The 16,658-nt window shown below is 37.7% G+C and overlaps 1 protein-coding gene across 1 annotated transcript in view; it reads right to left on the reverse strand.

The window, feature by feature from the left end:
• col9a1b (collagen, type IX, alpha 1b) overlaps positions 1–16,658 on the reverse strand; it is a 44,556-nt gene that overhangs the window by 14,730 nt on the left and 13,168 nt on the right. Inside the window, exons 13-30 of the mRNA XM_015363136.2 lie at positions 14,770–14,823; positions 14,067–14,102; positions 13,396–13,419; positions 13,151–13,204; positions 12,174–12,227; positions 10,722–10,757; positions 10,534–10,590; positions 10,103–10,156; positions 9,747–9,800; positions 9,379–9,432; positions 5,725–5,778; positions 4,789–4,842; positions 3,779–3,832; positions 2,312–2,365; positions 2,157–2,210; positions 1,747–1,791; positions 980–1,033; positions 838–891 (exon numbers count right to left, since the gene is read on the reverse strand). Of these exons, the coding sequence (XP_015218622.1) occupies positions 838–891; positions 980–1,033; positions 1,747–1,791; positions 2,157–2,210; positions 2,312–2,365; positions 3,779–3,832; positions 4,789–4,842; positions 5,725–5,778; positions 9,379–9,432; positions 9,747–9,800; positions 10,103–10,156; positions 10,534–10,590; positions 10,722–10,757; positions 12,174–12,227; positions 13,151–13,204; positions 13,396–13,419; positions 14,067–14,102; positions 14,770–14,823 (900 nt within the window). The remainder of the gene's footprint in view (positions 1–837; positions 892–979; positions 1,034–1,746; positions 1,792–2,156; positions 2,211–2,311; positions 2,366–3,778; positions 3,833–4,788; positions 4,843–5,724; positions 5,779–9,378; positions 9,433–9,746; positions 9,801–10,102; positions 10,157–10,533; positions 10,591–10,721; positions 10,758–12,173; positions 12,228–13,150; positions 13,205–13,395; positions 13,420–14,066; positions 14,103–14,769; positions 14,824–16,658) is intronic.

A 16,658-nucleotide genomic window follows, 5' to 3' on the forward strand; every position in this document is an offset into this window, starting at 1 on the left:
AATTAATTGGTGAAAGTTTTTTTGTTTGTTTTAATTGTAATAATATTGTCTTGAATGGGGTGATTTTTATATCTGTAGTAAAATTTAGACATAAAAGTATGTGCGGTAGGGTACCCACAACCACCTGCACATGAGAATGTCTCAGAAACCTTACTTGTTGTTTTTGTGGGTGGGCTTGTGCATGGAAAGATGGAAAAACACAATTAAAATTAAGTTGCAAAAAAAACAGCCTTGTTTCAATTTAAAGTGGGAGAAAGATGAATGTGTAATATTTCTGATCTGCCAGTACACCCATTCAACAGGAGACCCATCTGGCCAGTGTCAGCCTCTGCTTTATGTTTGAGTGTTGCCGTGAGTGAGTGGGAGCAGGACACACCCCGGACAGGACAACAGTCCACTGTATGGCACATACACACACATTCACTTATACACAATAAGAGGGACATTCATAGCTGTCAAGCATGTCTTCAGACTATGGGAGGAAACCTTAGCACCTGGAGAAAAGTAGACTCCATACAGTGTTCTAAGATGAAATCAAACCCAGATCCCAAGATCTGTAAGCTGTCAGCACTAATTGCCATCCCATTGTGTTGCCCACAATAAGATATACAATTATTATGTGCATGCTTCCATTTTCTGGACATAAATGTAGTGTGCAGTAGTTCTAATACATCACACCTTTCCATTCTGTAGGTGAAAGGCTCTGCTCAGCTACTCATATTGCTTGATTATAAATTATTTAACAGATGATGATAATGTGGCCTGTTTAAGCATGCTGAAGTTGATCCATTATCCTGGAAATGAATTAATCGGTGACAGGAATAAAAACATACTCACTGGCCCACCTCTTGGTCCAACAGGGCCGACTTCACCTTGCTCTCCTCGTTCCCCCTGCAAAGAACAGCACCATGAGTCCCCCTGGCATCCTGACATAAGGACTTTAACAGCAACATGAATAAATAATCTTCGTCCGTCTTACCGTTTTGCCAGAAGATCCCATAGTGCCGATTAAGCCTGGGTCACCAGCATTGCCCTGAGACAAGAACACAGTCATTAGCAGGTGATTGATTTGAGTGCAACATTCAGTAAAATGATTCTGTGCCCAGTTTACATTTACATTCTAAACAGAAAAACCTTTTTCTTAGCTCGTAACAGAAATTATGCGTCTTAGTTCTTAGTTGCACAGTGAAAATCAGTTGCTGTGTTTCTAAATGGACAGTTCAGTGTATGAGAATGGTTAAGGCAAGAGGTCTGTTTCCTACAGACTTACACAATTTTACCATGAATTACTGTGTATAATAATGTATATTTTCTCTGTGCAAAGATCTGAAGTTTCCTATTGAATCTGCAAAACCTTCATATAATGTTTTATAATTTATAATAGTAAAATGGAATCAAATCACTCTTAGAAATGTTCCACCTTTCTTTTTTAGTTTTTCTTGCCAGGCTGCTCCATCTTATCTCATTGTTGAATAGATGTTTCTAGCCCCCATTTTCACTTTATATTGAAGATGTACCTTACATTAATGTAACTTTTTGGCCAGATACACCTTTCACTAGCAGAAATTAAGAAGTTCAGAAAGAACAGTACCTCACCTGTCTGCCAAAGTACTGCAGTTCATTTTAAGAACTTATATTTGAGCTCTGATTGATTTGATCCAAATGTAACAAAGCAAAGGCAGGTTTTCTTTATAATGTTGCAGCAATTGGGTAGTTAGTAAAAACAACTACAAATACAAGACATACCTTCTCACCACTAACACCTTTTGGTCCAGGTGCACCAGGCAAGCCCTATTAAGGACACAGAAACATATAAATTAGTTGTTTTTACTGAAGTATTGTTTTAACAATTTAATTTGACTGTTAGCTGATAAATCTATAATTGTGACAGATGGGTTTTGACTGCAGTCATTTTAGACAAAGCCAAGCTCAGCACACTTCATCCAGACTATTAGTGTGTCTGTGTACTGAATCTGATCACAAACATGACGAGCAAATCTTAGTTTTGGAATCCAAAGAGTGTACAACTTTATATAAATGTTTGAGACCTCAAACAAGTGTCTCGTGTTGTTCCATGAGGACTTGTACAAGGTTTACTCTGATGATGGCAGTTCTTAAGATCTTAAAATATGGTGGTTTTGATAAGCCATACTCACGAGAAGACCCTGCAGGCCAGCTTCTCCTGGAGCTCCTGGTTTTCCAGGATTGCCCTAGACAGGAAGTTCAAAAGCCTGAGTTGGGTCCTCTGCGTCACTGACTTAGAATTAACAATAACAAAAATGAACAGCTCTCCTAAAGAGTCTTAATATACCTTTGTCCCTGGCAGTCCAGGAATCCCTTCACGACCATCCACTCCTGGTAATCCCTAATTTAAACAGAAATAAAAGATCTGTCAAATAGAACAGGATTGGGAGTCACAGGCAAAATTAATGATAGGCTATATAATTCATTCCTTGTCTATACTCATTGTCTCTCTATGTTCATGTACCTGCCTTGATTACAGTTCCAATTAAAAATTTAAATGTAATTCTGTACAGCCACCCTGGGATGTCCACAATACATCAAATAGCACATCAGACATACCTATTTTCTGAGAACAGAGATGAGACTCAAAACGTTTAATGTCTCTGTAGAGTTTGCCGGCAAACCAGCAAACTGAGACAAATCAGATGATGATTTATTCTGTGTTGAACTCGTCCTCCATTTCTTTTAGGTAAATCATAATACTTTATATCTTAATCATATTATGATTAATCTATTTTTATATCTCTATCTTAATATCAAAAAGTCTAAATAAATTGAACTAAATGCCTAAGTAGGTTAAACTACATGTTATCCATGATAGCAGTTAATGGGCCTTTACAAATTTCACTGTGCAATTAAATCATTGGTATAATACGAAATTTAAATAATCAAGAAAATATTATTTTTTTATTTTACAATGTATATTTATTTTTATTTCAAATGCTACATTGTTCTTTGTTTCATATATAGTTAGGCAACTTGTCAGAAATACATTTTCTTTTCCCCCATAACATAACTAGGACCGGGATCAATGGTCTGACCGCATAGGGACAATGATAAAGTGGTGATGATAATGTGGTGTTAAATTGTCTTTACACACAAGTAAAGATATTGCATGAAAGAGTAGGATTTAATATCACGGTGAATTCAGTGGTAGAATCTGGGCTGAATGGCCTCCTCTAGTTTGGAAACTTTCTTATGTTCTTATTACCGTGTGACTTAAATGAAGCACTTTAATAACTCTTCATTCAAAAAGGAAAACTTCCTTTTCCATATTAATACTCCAAAGTGTACTGTTTGGTCAACATATTTAAATGAGACTGACTAAAAATAGTAGACATGTTGTGTAGAATAAGTGTGAGTTTCTGTAGCAGAAACTCAAGTTAAGAATATGGTTACTTTTGTTTATGTACAGTAAAGTGCTATATGCAATATATATTTATTCTCATGAAATACACAGTGTTAACTGTGCCTCTCTGAAAAACCACCCCTTTTGCAAAACCTTTAGTCTTGGTGGTAAGTTATTAAATCACTTGTTCCCTCAGTTAAGCTCTACCAAATTCTTCAGCATCAATTACAACATACAAACCAAATGTCAGTAATTTATGACATCTAACTTCATAGTGTTTTACACAAAGTCTAGACCAGGGCTATTCAGCTTGTGCCCCTCACAGTCTGCTCCATTATAGAATTTTGCTACAACCAGCTTCTTGTTTAACTGAATCTAAATATACTTACAATTAAATATACTTACAGATTCTCCTTTGGGACCAGGTAGACCTGTAATTCCTCTTGGACCTTGAGGGCCCTAAAAAATTATAAAAAATACATACAATTTTTATCACAATCAAAATGTTGCATATCCCATTCGAAGTCAAAAACCGAAAGTGGTTTTACAGAAATTGTTTATACAATACATAATAATTGCTTATGATCCTTGGTGTCCCAGATCAATTCACACACAGGAAATGACCCACTTCATCCAACACAGAGGCCTCACTACACAGCAGACCAGAGGAAGCATAAACACACCGAATAGGAAGTTTCCTTTTAAGAATAAAAATGGTGTCTCACAGGTTCTGCATTAGCAAAGTGTAACTGTTAAGAACAATTTAAGTAAATGAACACAACCAAGTGTTTGCTGTTGTTTACATCAATGTTTTTATTTTAAGAAGCTATTTATCTGTTTTTGATATTTGTATTTTTATTTCAAATAAAAGAGCATGTCTGTGAAACAAAAATGATGGGGTGTTCTGATGATAAAGGAATAGCTTTTCGTACTGATCAGACATTTACTTAATTTTCTTCAAGCAGAATACTTTTTGAAAGGGTTTTAAAAAGAATGCTGCATTAAAATAAGTGCTGAATAAAAGCTAAGTAATTGAGGAGATCACAGTCGCAGTTCACAGCTGTATTTGTCTTTATGAGGCTAACTTAATGATTAAATTGATATAATTTAATAAGCCTGTCAGATGGTGGTAGCTGTGTGGTTACGGCACTGCATGTCCTCTGATTATACTAGGAATACAGGCCGAGGAGATCGAGAGGAACCAGCTGTGGCATCTCAAAGAGGAAAATGGAACTGAGGTCTCAGAATGGCCAAAAACCCTAAACTGTACATCAATAGGTGGAAAGCAGAGCACCAAGTGAAAAGCTGCACTTGTGTAGGGAAGATAAATTCCAACAGATAGATTCTTGACCCTGGACGACGGAGGTGTAAGGCAGTGCTAACCACCTTGCCGTTGTTCCCCCTACTTCACTTACCTGGTCTCCTTTTGGCCCAACCTCACCCATCACACCTCTCTGTCCTTGATCACCCTAAAATTACAAGAAACTCAATTTTAAAAAGGTGTACAAAATATTAAAAATGAAAACATCTAAATTTAATTTAATAACAGTTCTGTGTTAACATACTTTTTTTTCAAGATCGATAATATACCATATTTCTTCATACTTTCAATGTTTTGAAGCAGAAGATTTTGCCTGTGAAGATATTTGAATTGAACAAAACCTCATGCTCAGGTGGTGTCATTCTCAATGTGATATCACATGGAATCACACAGAAACACAGCTGGACATCACGTTCTCAAGTACTCATACTCCAAAAATAAAAAAGAAAAATCCTTCCTGTTAGAACTGGCTTTGTAAATGGCGGGTTTTGATTTGTTATTCTAATCAAATCTGATTTAACCCATCAACATAACTTAACTTAGGAATTGTCTGATTTAAACCTTCCTGAGACTTTACTTACCTGTAAACAGTCAAAGGCATTAGAAAAAGATTTACTGTATTATACAGTAAACAGCAAGAATATTGTCACCCTTCTATAACACTCTTCTAGTAGACAGGTGTCAATGATGATGCTCAACTCCTCCCTCACCCCACTTCCAGACTAAAGCAATGCCAGGATAAGTAACACCTGGACAGCTGTGTGCGAGTGCAAGAACAGACTTCAGCTCATGTTCAGTGAATGGTCCCAGACACAGATCACCAATTCAAGCATTACAAATTAAAAAAGTAAGTTTATAGAAATGCAAGATCATCTAGATCCTTAATAACAAATCCTATCCTTTTTAGGTGTTTAAGCAGAGAGCCTGCAGAAAGTGCACAAACACTATACGGACTCAGAGAATAACTACTGTTAGTGTCTGATTTTCCAAATAAGAAAAAACAGAGATATACTAAAGAAAATACACATACTGCGGCTCCCTGAACTCCTTGAGGCCCTGGCTCCCCATCATGTCCCCGAGGTCCCTGCAAGAAAAAGGTACGGAGAGTTAAAGGGGAGAAAAACAAATTATTCTACAGCTCGCTTCAAATTGTGCTAGAGTAATGAAAAACAAAAGATTATTTTCAGAGATACAGTAGTTAGTAATTTCAGTGGATTCTCAGTAAACGTCAGTAGATTCTCAGGAGAAACACCGAGATTAATTTATGTATAAACTTGCACAAGTCGTCCAGCTGCATTTATATGTGCTGTGTAAATGCTACCAACAAAATGTTTACCTCTTGCACTCACAAAATGGGAGGTCATGTTCTGGCACAGACAGTATTTCCTGGAATAAACATGCTGAACATATATAACTGCACTGGAATCCAAAGATGTAACATCACCAAGAACTGAAGAGACTGAAAAGTACACATACATAGCCAGGCTCCTCTCCTGAGATAAATGTCTCATGCTGTTTCACAAATCAGCTCCACACGTTACTTCAAAACAGAAGTTAACAAAAAACCCAGAGGAATGATTCCAAAATACAAACATGGTATAAAAGCTCCTCATGAGTGAGAGATTGGGGAGATGATTTTCAAAACTCAATGTGTATGTCAGCTAACTCATAATTTTATTTCTACAAAATAAATGTAGCTTTTATTCAAGACAATTAAATGAACCAGGACAAAATATACATACAAGGTTTAAAAGGAAAGCAGTCCATTTGACCCATCTTGTTCATTGGATAGTCTAGTAGATGAGAGATGCTAAAATTTCATCCAGCCATTTCTTGATGAGTTTGGGTCTCTACCACCTGGCTGAGCCCAATCCAGATATATACAACCCTTTGTGCCAGAGGCACTTCCTATTGTCCATCCTAAATGAATTATTTTAGTTTTTTTTTTATAGTGACACTGTGCCCTTGTTTTGCTCCTGACTGTGAAATAGTTTTCTAGTTTGGTACCAGCTGTATCTCTTGGGATTTATTGTTCGTGGTTCAAATCTCCTGTGTTCTAGGGTGAAGAGATTTAGTTCTGTTAACTTGTCCATTTCCTTTAGACCAAGTATCATTTTTGCTTTGAAGTGTTTCTAAGGCTGTCATATCCTTTTCGCTGTATAGTGACAAAAAAAGAAGAAAAAAAATAAACAAAAAGGAACATTCTAAATGAAGTCATGTAAAACTAAAGCGTAAATAATGTTCCTACAGCTCAGAGTCAAGCACATCATATGTGTAGTGCTGTTTCTGCTGGTTTTCATTCCATCTAAGTTCTAAATCACCAGTGCTAATTGATGCCTTTAAATAATCTACTTCTTGTTAGACTTTTGCTTTACTTGTTTCGGCACTAAGTTCTGAGTTTTAAACATATTTTGTTCAACTACTTTCCATTTCAATACCAACAAAGGCATTGTCAACTTTAGGACTTTTTTCAGAATCAACAATGATCTAAGTACCACAAGATATGAATGGAAATTAAGGGGAATTCCATTACATCTTAGAACACAGGAGGAACTCCTTTACACAAAGGGTTGTGAGTGTCGGCCGGCTACCGAAGTTATTATCAAAGTCAATACCACAGTTTCTTTTATGAAATGACAGTATGAGATCTTAGGGTTATTTAGATACTATAAACCATATCAGCTAGATACAGTATGCCAACTGACCTCCTCCTCCTATGCACATTCATGGTGAATAGGCACATATGGGAATGACAATAAATCCAACAATCCCACAATGAGCATTTTGCTTCCTTCTGCCAATGCCCAGCTGGATTTCAGGCAGCACACCTGAATGAGGAGAGGTCTGAAATCCAGAAATCAGTGCAAGTGTTGATGCCAATAAGTAGTTTCATTTAATTTTATTTAAGAACTGACTGCAAAACTAAAAATGTCCCAAATAAAAAATGTAATCAATTAGTCTGTAAGTAACTCATCTGAAGTAAAAAGCAGAAGACACAGTGGTTTCCTAGGAGCAGGAATTAGGCACCACTGATACAGCATACGTAACTGATACAAGGATCTCATCCAGCTTCTTGATAGAGCCAGGGTATCAGCTTCAACAACAGCTGATTCCAGCTTCCACAACCATTTGAGTCATCTGTCTCCTGTTCTCAGTGTATTTCCATGTGATTTCCCCTTGTGTCCTGGTTCAGTGAAGGTCTTGTTTAATTGAATTATTTGAACAAGAAACAATGATAGCTCTATCCTATCATTGTTTTCCAATACTGGATTTTCAATCCACTTTTTCAGGTAATAGTGATAGTGACACAAAAGCATTGAAAACACAAAAGCACGTGACATGATATATTTATAAAGTCAATTAATATGCTCATTTTCAAATTAAAAATATTAGTAATCCAAGGGTTTGAATAATGGTGAGGAAACTGTCATCTTAATGGGCATAACCCTTTATTGGGCAGAAGTAAATAACTAAAAACTGATCAGGTGTACAGCAAAGACCTGTTTTAGGCCCATTGCTCTTTCTGATCTACATAAATTATTTCAATTTTCTTATACTTAGCTAAATGACTTACAAAAAGACAGACAAAATCATGGATTAAGCGGACACTTTACATATAAAAATTACTGTTTATAAATGCAAAGTGATCCTGGGTCACTGGAAGCAGAAACCTTCTGTAGCTACAATACTAAACCAGACAAGCAAGATGGGCCAAATGTTAACAAACGTTCTTATGTTGTTATGTTCTTCATTTTCTAGCCTGTGGAAACAGGTCCCATCCTAACCAAGAATTGAAATGTCAACCATCAAATATTAAACTCCTTCATTTCTGTACGTACAGCTGGGAAACCGCAGTCAGGCCTCTGCAATTTCTCAGCAATTTTACCACATTTATTCCTTTACTTATATTTTAGCTGTTTGAAAAGATTATGTCAAAAGGAATATCTCTTCCCTAGTAGATGCTTTTGCAAATGTGGGTCAGAAGCAATTGTTTCAACCACTGTCAATTTCAAATTCAGTGTTCTTTATCACTATATCCCAATTCCTGTATTGAAAACTAAAATCTCCCTAAAACCTCCGAGTAACATCACTTTTACTAAGGAACAAGTAATAGGTTTATTCCATGCTGAAAAAAAGAAGAAAGGGAACACAACGTTTCGGCCGTGGAGCCTTCTTCAGGTGTGACACCTGAAGAAGGCTCCACGGCCGAAACGTTGTGTTCCCTTTCTTCTTTTTTTTTCCCTTTCTTCTTTTCAAGTTTTTTTTCAAAAACTTGTTCCTTTGCAGCCTACGCATGCTGACGCAGCTACCCACCTGAACTACTATCACTTTTACTACATGCTTTTCTGATCTCATTATAACTTGTCCATTTCTACAGTATATGGTCTTTAGAATGCAACTGTTGTCATTTCTGAGCTACATGTATCCTCTTGCTTCGGTTCTGTATATCGAGGTATTTTCCACACACTGTCCCAACCCAACTCCTCTCCTACCCTGACAGTCTTTCAGAAGAATGTGTAACTGTTACTTTTATGTACTTTCTGTTATCTGCCCAAGTCTAACTTTCAGATGTTATCATTTTCCATTAATATGGTAGCCATGAGTTCTTGCATTTTATTTCTTATGATTCTTGCATTGAGGTACTGTATAAAGTCAGTCAGGAGTAAAGAAGAAGCAGACCTACCCTCTCGCCCTTCGGCCCCATCATGCCGGTGATTCCTCTAGTACCCTGGGGACCCTGCATCACGGGACAGGAGAGATGTGCTTCAGGTTGAGTTTCTCCATTATTCACCGATACTGATCGAATTCAGTAAAAGACACTGCAATTCTGCTACGAAATGCTATAATGTCAAGAAGATGGGTGACATTCAAAAATATTCTTTAACATACTCTTTCCTGTTATTGAATTATTGTACAGTAAATGATTTAATCTTGCCTTTCCTGCCAAGAAATAAGCACTTACATCACATCACATAATGACTAGTTGTATAAAGGTGAAACAGTGATAAGTTCTTCTAGGAGAAACAGAGTGACGGAATAAGAATACTTTACTGGTGGGCCTTGAGCTCCGATCTCCCCTGGGGCTCCTTGATCCCCCTCTTCTCCCTAAAGAGCAGGAGGATGAACAGTAGAGCTCAAATCACAGGCCATTGATCACATGGAAATGAGTGCATTTGCATAGGTTCTTAGTGTTCCACACACACACAACAAAGCACAACACAAACATCTGCCCTAAACAAGGCACTTTCTTCTGACCTTCAAAACCTCTTTAATATTTTACTGCACTTTTCTGTCACCTGTTAAAGTACATTTAAGCAGCTAATTATATGGTTGTCAATAAATAATCTCTACTTTATGGAACAGTAGTTTTTTTATTACTAAGGGTAATTGAACACTTGACATTTTACCTTGTGCCCCTGCTTTCCTGGTTCACCAGATTCTCCTTTTACACCTTTGTGGCCCTAAAAAAGCGAGAAATAATGCATAGATACAGGCACCTTTTTCAACTTTCATGATAATTTTAATCAGTTTAAGTAACTAATATGAACTTGAGGTTAAGAACATGAAAATGTGTTTTTGTATATTTACTGACTTTTGAGGATCTACAGAAGAAGAAGTGGGAAGTTGTTTGGTCACCTTTATTAAATGATTAACTGATGTCTAATAAACTTAGAATCTTTTTTTGCAACAACCTAAGAGTCAATCAGAGTTGGATTTCAAAATGATTGACAAGGACCATAGGAATTTATGTTGACACTTGGAAGTAGTAGCAAATGAGGAATGACAGAGAAACGTCTGTATAATCATGAGATTATGTTTTCCAGTGACACAAACTCACCTTCATACCTGGAAGACCAGGATGGCCAGATGGCCCAGGAGGGCAGGCATTGGGACACTGGACAACAGGACAAAGACCAACATTACTTATGAACTGGCACATATAAGGCTCATAGCATGAATATAGTAGCATAGCGTGAGTGTGGCATAAAGTATAGCATAAATCCAGGTATGGAGAAAACTGCTTACTAGCTCTCCAGTGCTCTCACGAAATCCAGGAGCACCCTGCAACAAAAGAACAGATAGTCACACTGGGATGATTGCACTGATTTGGCTTCATAATTTATATCTACAACATACTGATAAAGAGCCGTTGTAACGGGTAGGTAATTTTCATACCCAAGTCACATGGGTTGTCCTGGTTTCCAAGGCGTTAAGTGAGAATAATTAATAATAATTGCTTACACGTATATAGCGCTTTTCTGGACACTCCACTCAAAGCGCTTTACAGGTAATGGGGATCCCCTCCACCACCACCAGTGTGCAGCCCCACCTGGATGATGCGACGGCAGCCATAGTGCGTCAGAACGCTCACCACACACCAGCTCTCAGTGGGGAGGAGAGCAGAGTAATGAAGCCAATTCATAGATGGGGATTATTATGAAGCCATGATTGGTAAGGGCCAATAGGAAATTTGGTCAGGACGCCGGGGTTACACTCCTACTCTTTTCGAGAAACACCTTGGGATTTTTTAATGACCACAGAGAGTCATGACCTCAGTTTTGGGTCTCATCTGAAGGACGGCACCTGTTTACAGTATAGTGTCCCCGTCACTATAATGGTGCATTAGGACCCACATAGGCAGCAGGGTGAGCGCCCCCCGTTGGCCCCACTAACACCTCTTCCAGCAGCAACCTTAGTTTTTCCCAGGAGGTCTCCCATCCAGGTACTGACCAGCCTCACACCTGCTTAGCTTCAGTGGGCTGCCAGTTGTGAGTTGCAGAGTGATATGGGTGATATGGCATATTGAGAAGAAAGTACACAACTAGCCCCTGGGTGGGACACCAGTCCATCACAAGGATAATCCTCCAGCAATGCTGGTCCCCACCTACACAGCTGGGTGAAATGGAGTCACTGGGGTCAAGCACCTCACTCAAAGGATTACAGCAGCATCTGCAGCACATACCTAAATCCATAGTCGTCCAATCATGAGACCAGAGACTTAAGCACTATGGTACACTGCCTCCACAATTACTTTGTAATTGTCAATTACTTTTCCATTTTAACTATTCACTGAATATATTATTATTCAAAGATACAGATCCCTCTTTCCAACCCAGAACAGACAAGAAGACCTACTTCCGATATTGTTTTGTCAAAACAGTTGTGCTTTTTCAACACCCTCTAGTTGTCATGTCTGTAGTCAGCCTAAGGCACAGCTTAGTACTGAACTGGCAGCCAACATGGTTGCAGGTTCAAGCCCTCACTCTGAGTGATTTCACACTCCTGTTCTTTTATTTATTGGGTCATTCCTTTTGCAAACCTTACTGGACAGTACAGATACATTCCTAAGTCTAGCAACACCCTGAAATGACATATTGACATGAGCTGTTCTGACTGAACATTGTTTGTTGTATCCTTCAGCCACACAGCCTCCTCAAAATAAATACCTGATCAAAAAATGGAAAAGCTGACACTCACTCGTGGTCCTGGGGGGCCAGGGGGTCCTGGGGGGCCTCTGACTCCAATGTCTCCCTGTGTAAGAAGAGAGATGAGTTACAGGACACCTCACACAGGAAAATTATCTTATTATTATCTAAAGAAATATCTAGTGCTCCTATAATCTTAAATTGTTTATAATTAATGCTGTAGATGTTTTCATGAAGTTCTAAAATGCATTTAGTTCCTCTTAAACTATCATTCATTTTTAGCATTATGATTGTATTTCAGTGTTAGGAATATTATTTCAGAATTGTTATATTCATATTTGTACTTTTACATTATAACATTATAGATTTATAACCAACATTAGTGCTACAATATTAAAGGAGAGGCTTCAAGGAACCAAAAAGATCTCTGTAGTTAATTAGAACTGACACAATTCATTTCTTTAATTACACATGATTTTAAGAACATAAAAAGGTTACAACTGAGAGGTCAGTGAGCTCATCTGGCTAGCCTAACGACCCAGAAATTCCATCAAGCCTTTCCTTGAAGGATCAAACAGAGATTGCTTCAACAATGGTACTAGTGATTGGGTTCCAGACTCCTACAATCCAGTCTGAATAAATATCTCCCTGAATGTTCCCTGAAAGTAATTCCCACTTGTGGTCTAAGGTCTTTGTCCTGTTGTTGATGCAAACTTCCTGAGATAACATAGTAATGTACTACAGGATTTTGAAATAACAGACTTTGTAGATATGTATATATATATCTTTGCTCAGTACATATATAAGAGGACTTCTGTGGAAGTGCCGCTCTATAACACATTTCTTATGCCAAACAAGATTCTTACAAAAGGAATACAGAACTAAATAAATCTATTGTCAAATGCACTTCCTATGGCAATTCTACAGCCTAAACATTATTGTCTAAGGATGTAAAACCTTAAAAATAGTGTGAAAACAACAGACGGCATGAATTGATTGGCACATGACCCCAAATCTAAAAATACTCACAATGGGTCCAGCGCGTCCTAGTTCCCCTGGAAGTCCTCCTGGACCAGGTGGGCCCTACAGAACAGTTCAGTATTATGCACAATGTTATATACAGTAACAATATCAATTTGCACAGCACACTGTTTATAAAATACATATATACTCTCTAGTTTGCACTGCGTAACTAAATATTTTGTAAATTTCTAACATGACTAATAGGTAAATGGAATGACAGAGCACAAATGTATTAATGACACAGTACTTACAGGTGGTCCATCAGGGCCTGAACCCTAAGAAAAAGTGACATAGTTAGTGTAGTACTCTCGGGCAGGGTTGTGTGCTCTGCTCACACAAAACACACATTTTATCCCACATTTATTATAACCAAAGCTTATGAGGGACATTTGATGTGTAAATTACAAACAAAACCCTAACTACAGTAAGTCTATACAAGTCAAAGCAGTGGCATGTTTTTTCCAAGCTTGGACACATTTCTATACATTCGCTCCTCTGAATATAAAGTAAATTTACATCATAATATCTTAGTTTCTTATATCCAGTCATACCATTCATATGGTTTCTGAAACATGACATATCTGGGTATGTCTGTATGTATTCCAAATTGATCAGAATCATTAATCATTAACAGATTACTGACATACACAGTTCTAATATGAAACACTTTTCTGTGATGGTTAGACCGATGTCAATAATTAGGTGAACCTAGTTTGTATCTGTCATATTTTCATAATAAGGTAGGCTGTGACTTCTGATAACCACTGATAACATTTTGACCTATCAGTTTATGAAGCTTCAGACTTTTACTTTGTCGTCCTTGTTACAACAATCACGAAGACAGAAAAACTGTAGGAGAATACTTTCATGCACAACCAAACAACAGAGTGAAAAATCTAAACCATTCTAGGGTGATACTCACTGCTGCTCCACGGAGACCAGCCTTTCCCGGTTCACCCTGAAACACATGGCAGAAATCTCTTAGTGCTCATTCTGACCTCTGATCCTGTCCAGTAACAGGGCCTGTCTCATAAGAGATCATTACTTTCATATCCCAGGCCAACACACTGTTAAATCTAATATTCCAATCCTTGAGAGCTTTTCTTTTTATTAAAGTGAAGGATGTTCTGTAGTTAGATACTGGTACATAATGAGATGAGATCCTAACTGGAAATTATATTATTAATGATTCCTTTCACAGAGACCAGGTAGGGTGAATTTCATTATTCTTATGTGTGGTAGATGTTTATTGAACATTTTTTGTAGTGCCTTTGGTCCAAATCGGGGCAATAGGAATCAAATTTGATAATCTGACACCAATTATGGCTTATATTTAATGTTGTGTTTAGACACAACACAAAGTCTCTATAAATGCTAATCTGGTAATCACTTGAAGTCAGGCTTATACCAGAACACCCAGAATTGACTTTTTTTTCCCCATGAGGAACTTTATAAAAAATGAAAAGATTGCCCAAATGAACACAGGAAAAGGCAGAATTAAGAATGAACTGTCACGAAGAATTGCTTTAGAAGTTGTAACACCCTACGGAATGCAGTGGGCTAGCCAGTTAGCTCAGAGGGTTTCTCAAGCAGAAACTACCTCATTTCCAACCTCAATCACTTACTTTCTGACCTGATGTACCAGGTGGACCTGCATCTCCATCAGGCCCAGTTAATCCCTGCAAGGGGAGAAAGACAAAGCTGCATGTTAATCAACTATAATGGTACAAGACAAAATGTCCACACTGTCTTCAGCATTTTGCAAAGTCCAGATTCATCAATTCTGTAAGGTGTTTAGGAATGTATACACAATTACAATACTATATGTAACTTTTGTATATATTGCCAACTGTAAAGTCCTGCTTAAAGCAAAGCTGTAACAAACAATACTTGTTGGGAACTCTCAACTGGTCAGATACATTATTATTATTATTAATTATTATTATTATTAATTGTTGTCATTGCACAACCATGAGAACCTCAGTTATGCTAACATGATTAAATAGGCGGTACAGGGTTAATAATTCCGGGGGTAATAGGCCGGCCAGAGCGTGATGCTGACCACATCACTTCCACCTCCAGTGTCGGATGGTTGAGAAAAATGGTGACTCCCCCATTCCCCATGGGCCTTTATGGGATCTATCTACAGGGCTAAGCAGATAGTCCTCAATTTACTTTTTCATAGTCCATCAAACTAATAAATATAAAAATATACCTATTGCTAATATGTCATGAAATCAAACAATGTTTCTTTTAAACCAGGCCTTTTGTAGACCTCATTATGCTATTAGAGACTAAATAAAAAATTATAACAACATTCATTATCCTTAACCACAGATCAAAAAGATTTAACCAACACATTAATTTAAAAAATCTCAAACCCTAAACTATCCCAAACTCATCTCCAAACCTGAGCCGTGTCCTAGCCCTAACCATAGCTATATGAACGTGAACAAATATTCTGAATACTTGGCTATATGTTTTGTCTTTTGGAACAATTGTCATAAAGGGATATGAACGTCACTATCTTAGGCTAGATCTTATGTAACCTCTACAAAGATATCATGTTGGATACACACTGTAGAATTAATTCAAATGAACCATGAAAAAAATATTCACCCTTTCGTAGGAAAACTGTATTGATGATCAAATTATCATATGTGTAACCAGATTATAAAATGGAACTGAGATATTAGTCTCATATGTTAGTATCCCAAATTAACCAATTTCATATGTTTACACTAAATAAATTCTCTTTTTGTGTTATTATTCATGTCACCATATACAGTACTTATGTACTGTATGAAAATAACTTTCACAAACAAAACTATTTGGAGATAAACAAGGATTACAACTCTAAATTCTTCTTAAGCTTTCTAAAGCTCTTGCATTTCTTTTTTAAGAAAACATCTACTGGGTACCATATGCTCATCCTGACTAGACTGACATTGGTCAGAACAGGAGTTAGAAGCAAAGCACTGCTGAAGGTCCCGATAGACTTTTCCTGCAAAGGCTGGTGTTATCTGTCTGAGACATAATATCTAGCCCTTCTGCTGTCTGGCTCATTGTGGTTTAGTCTCTAGTAACATGTTTGCAGTAATGTTTGCAGTGCTTATTTTGTCTGCAGTGTGCTGGTATGTGGTCCAGCAGTGCTACTCAAGCAGTAGCTGAGGCTCTTCTCTCACAGCCAGGAATGCTAAACCACTGCCAAGGACACAGGGTGGCACAGGTGGCATGAGGATGAGTACTGCTGTCTCAAACCTCTGTGGTCCTGGGTTTGAATCTAGACTGAGGCACCTTCTCTGTAGAGCTTACCGAGAGATCCAGTTTCCACGCTTTTCCTAAAGACCTGGAAGTTAGGTCTGGTTCCTCCAAGACCTGTTCCTTGGTCTACCTTAGCGGACTGAATATGTCATAAAAAGTCATGTCTAAGTCATGCATGGCATGCCGCAGAAGCACATGGCCGGTGGGAGGGATCAGGCAGCTGTGGGCAGTGCCTTCTGTTGGAGCACAC

Source organism: Lepisosteus oculatus, chromosome 17, assembly GCF_040954835.1.
Source record: "Lepisosteus oculatus isolate fLepOcu1 chromosome 17, fLepOcu1.hap2, whole genome shotgun sequence".
Taxonomy (NCBI): Eukaryota; Metazoa; Chordata; class Actinopteri; order Semionotiformes; family Lepisosteidae; genus Lepisosteus; species Lepisosteus oculatus.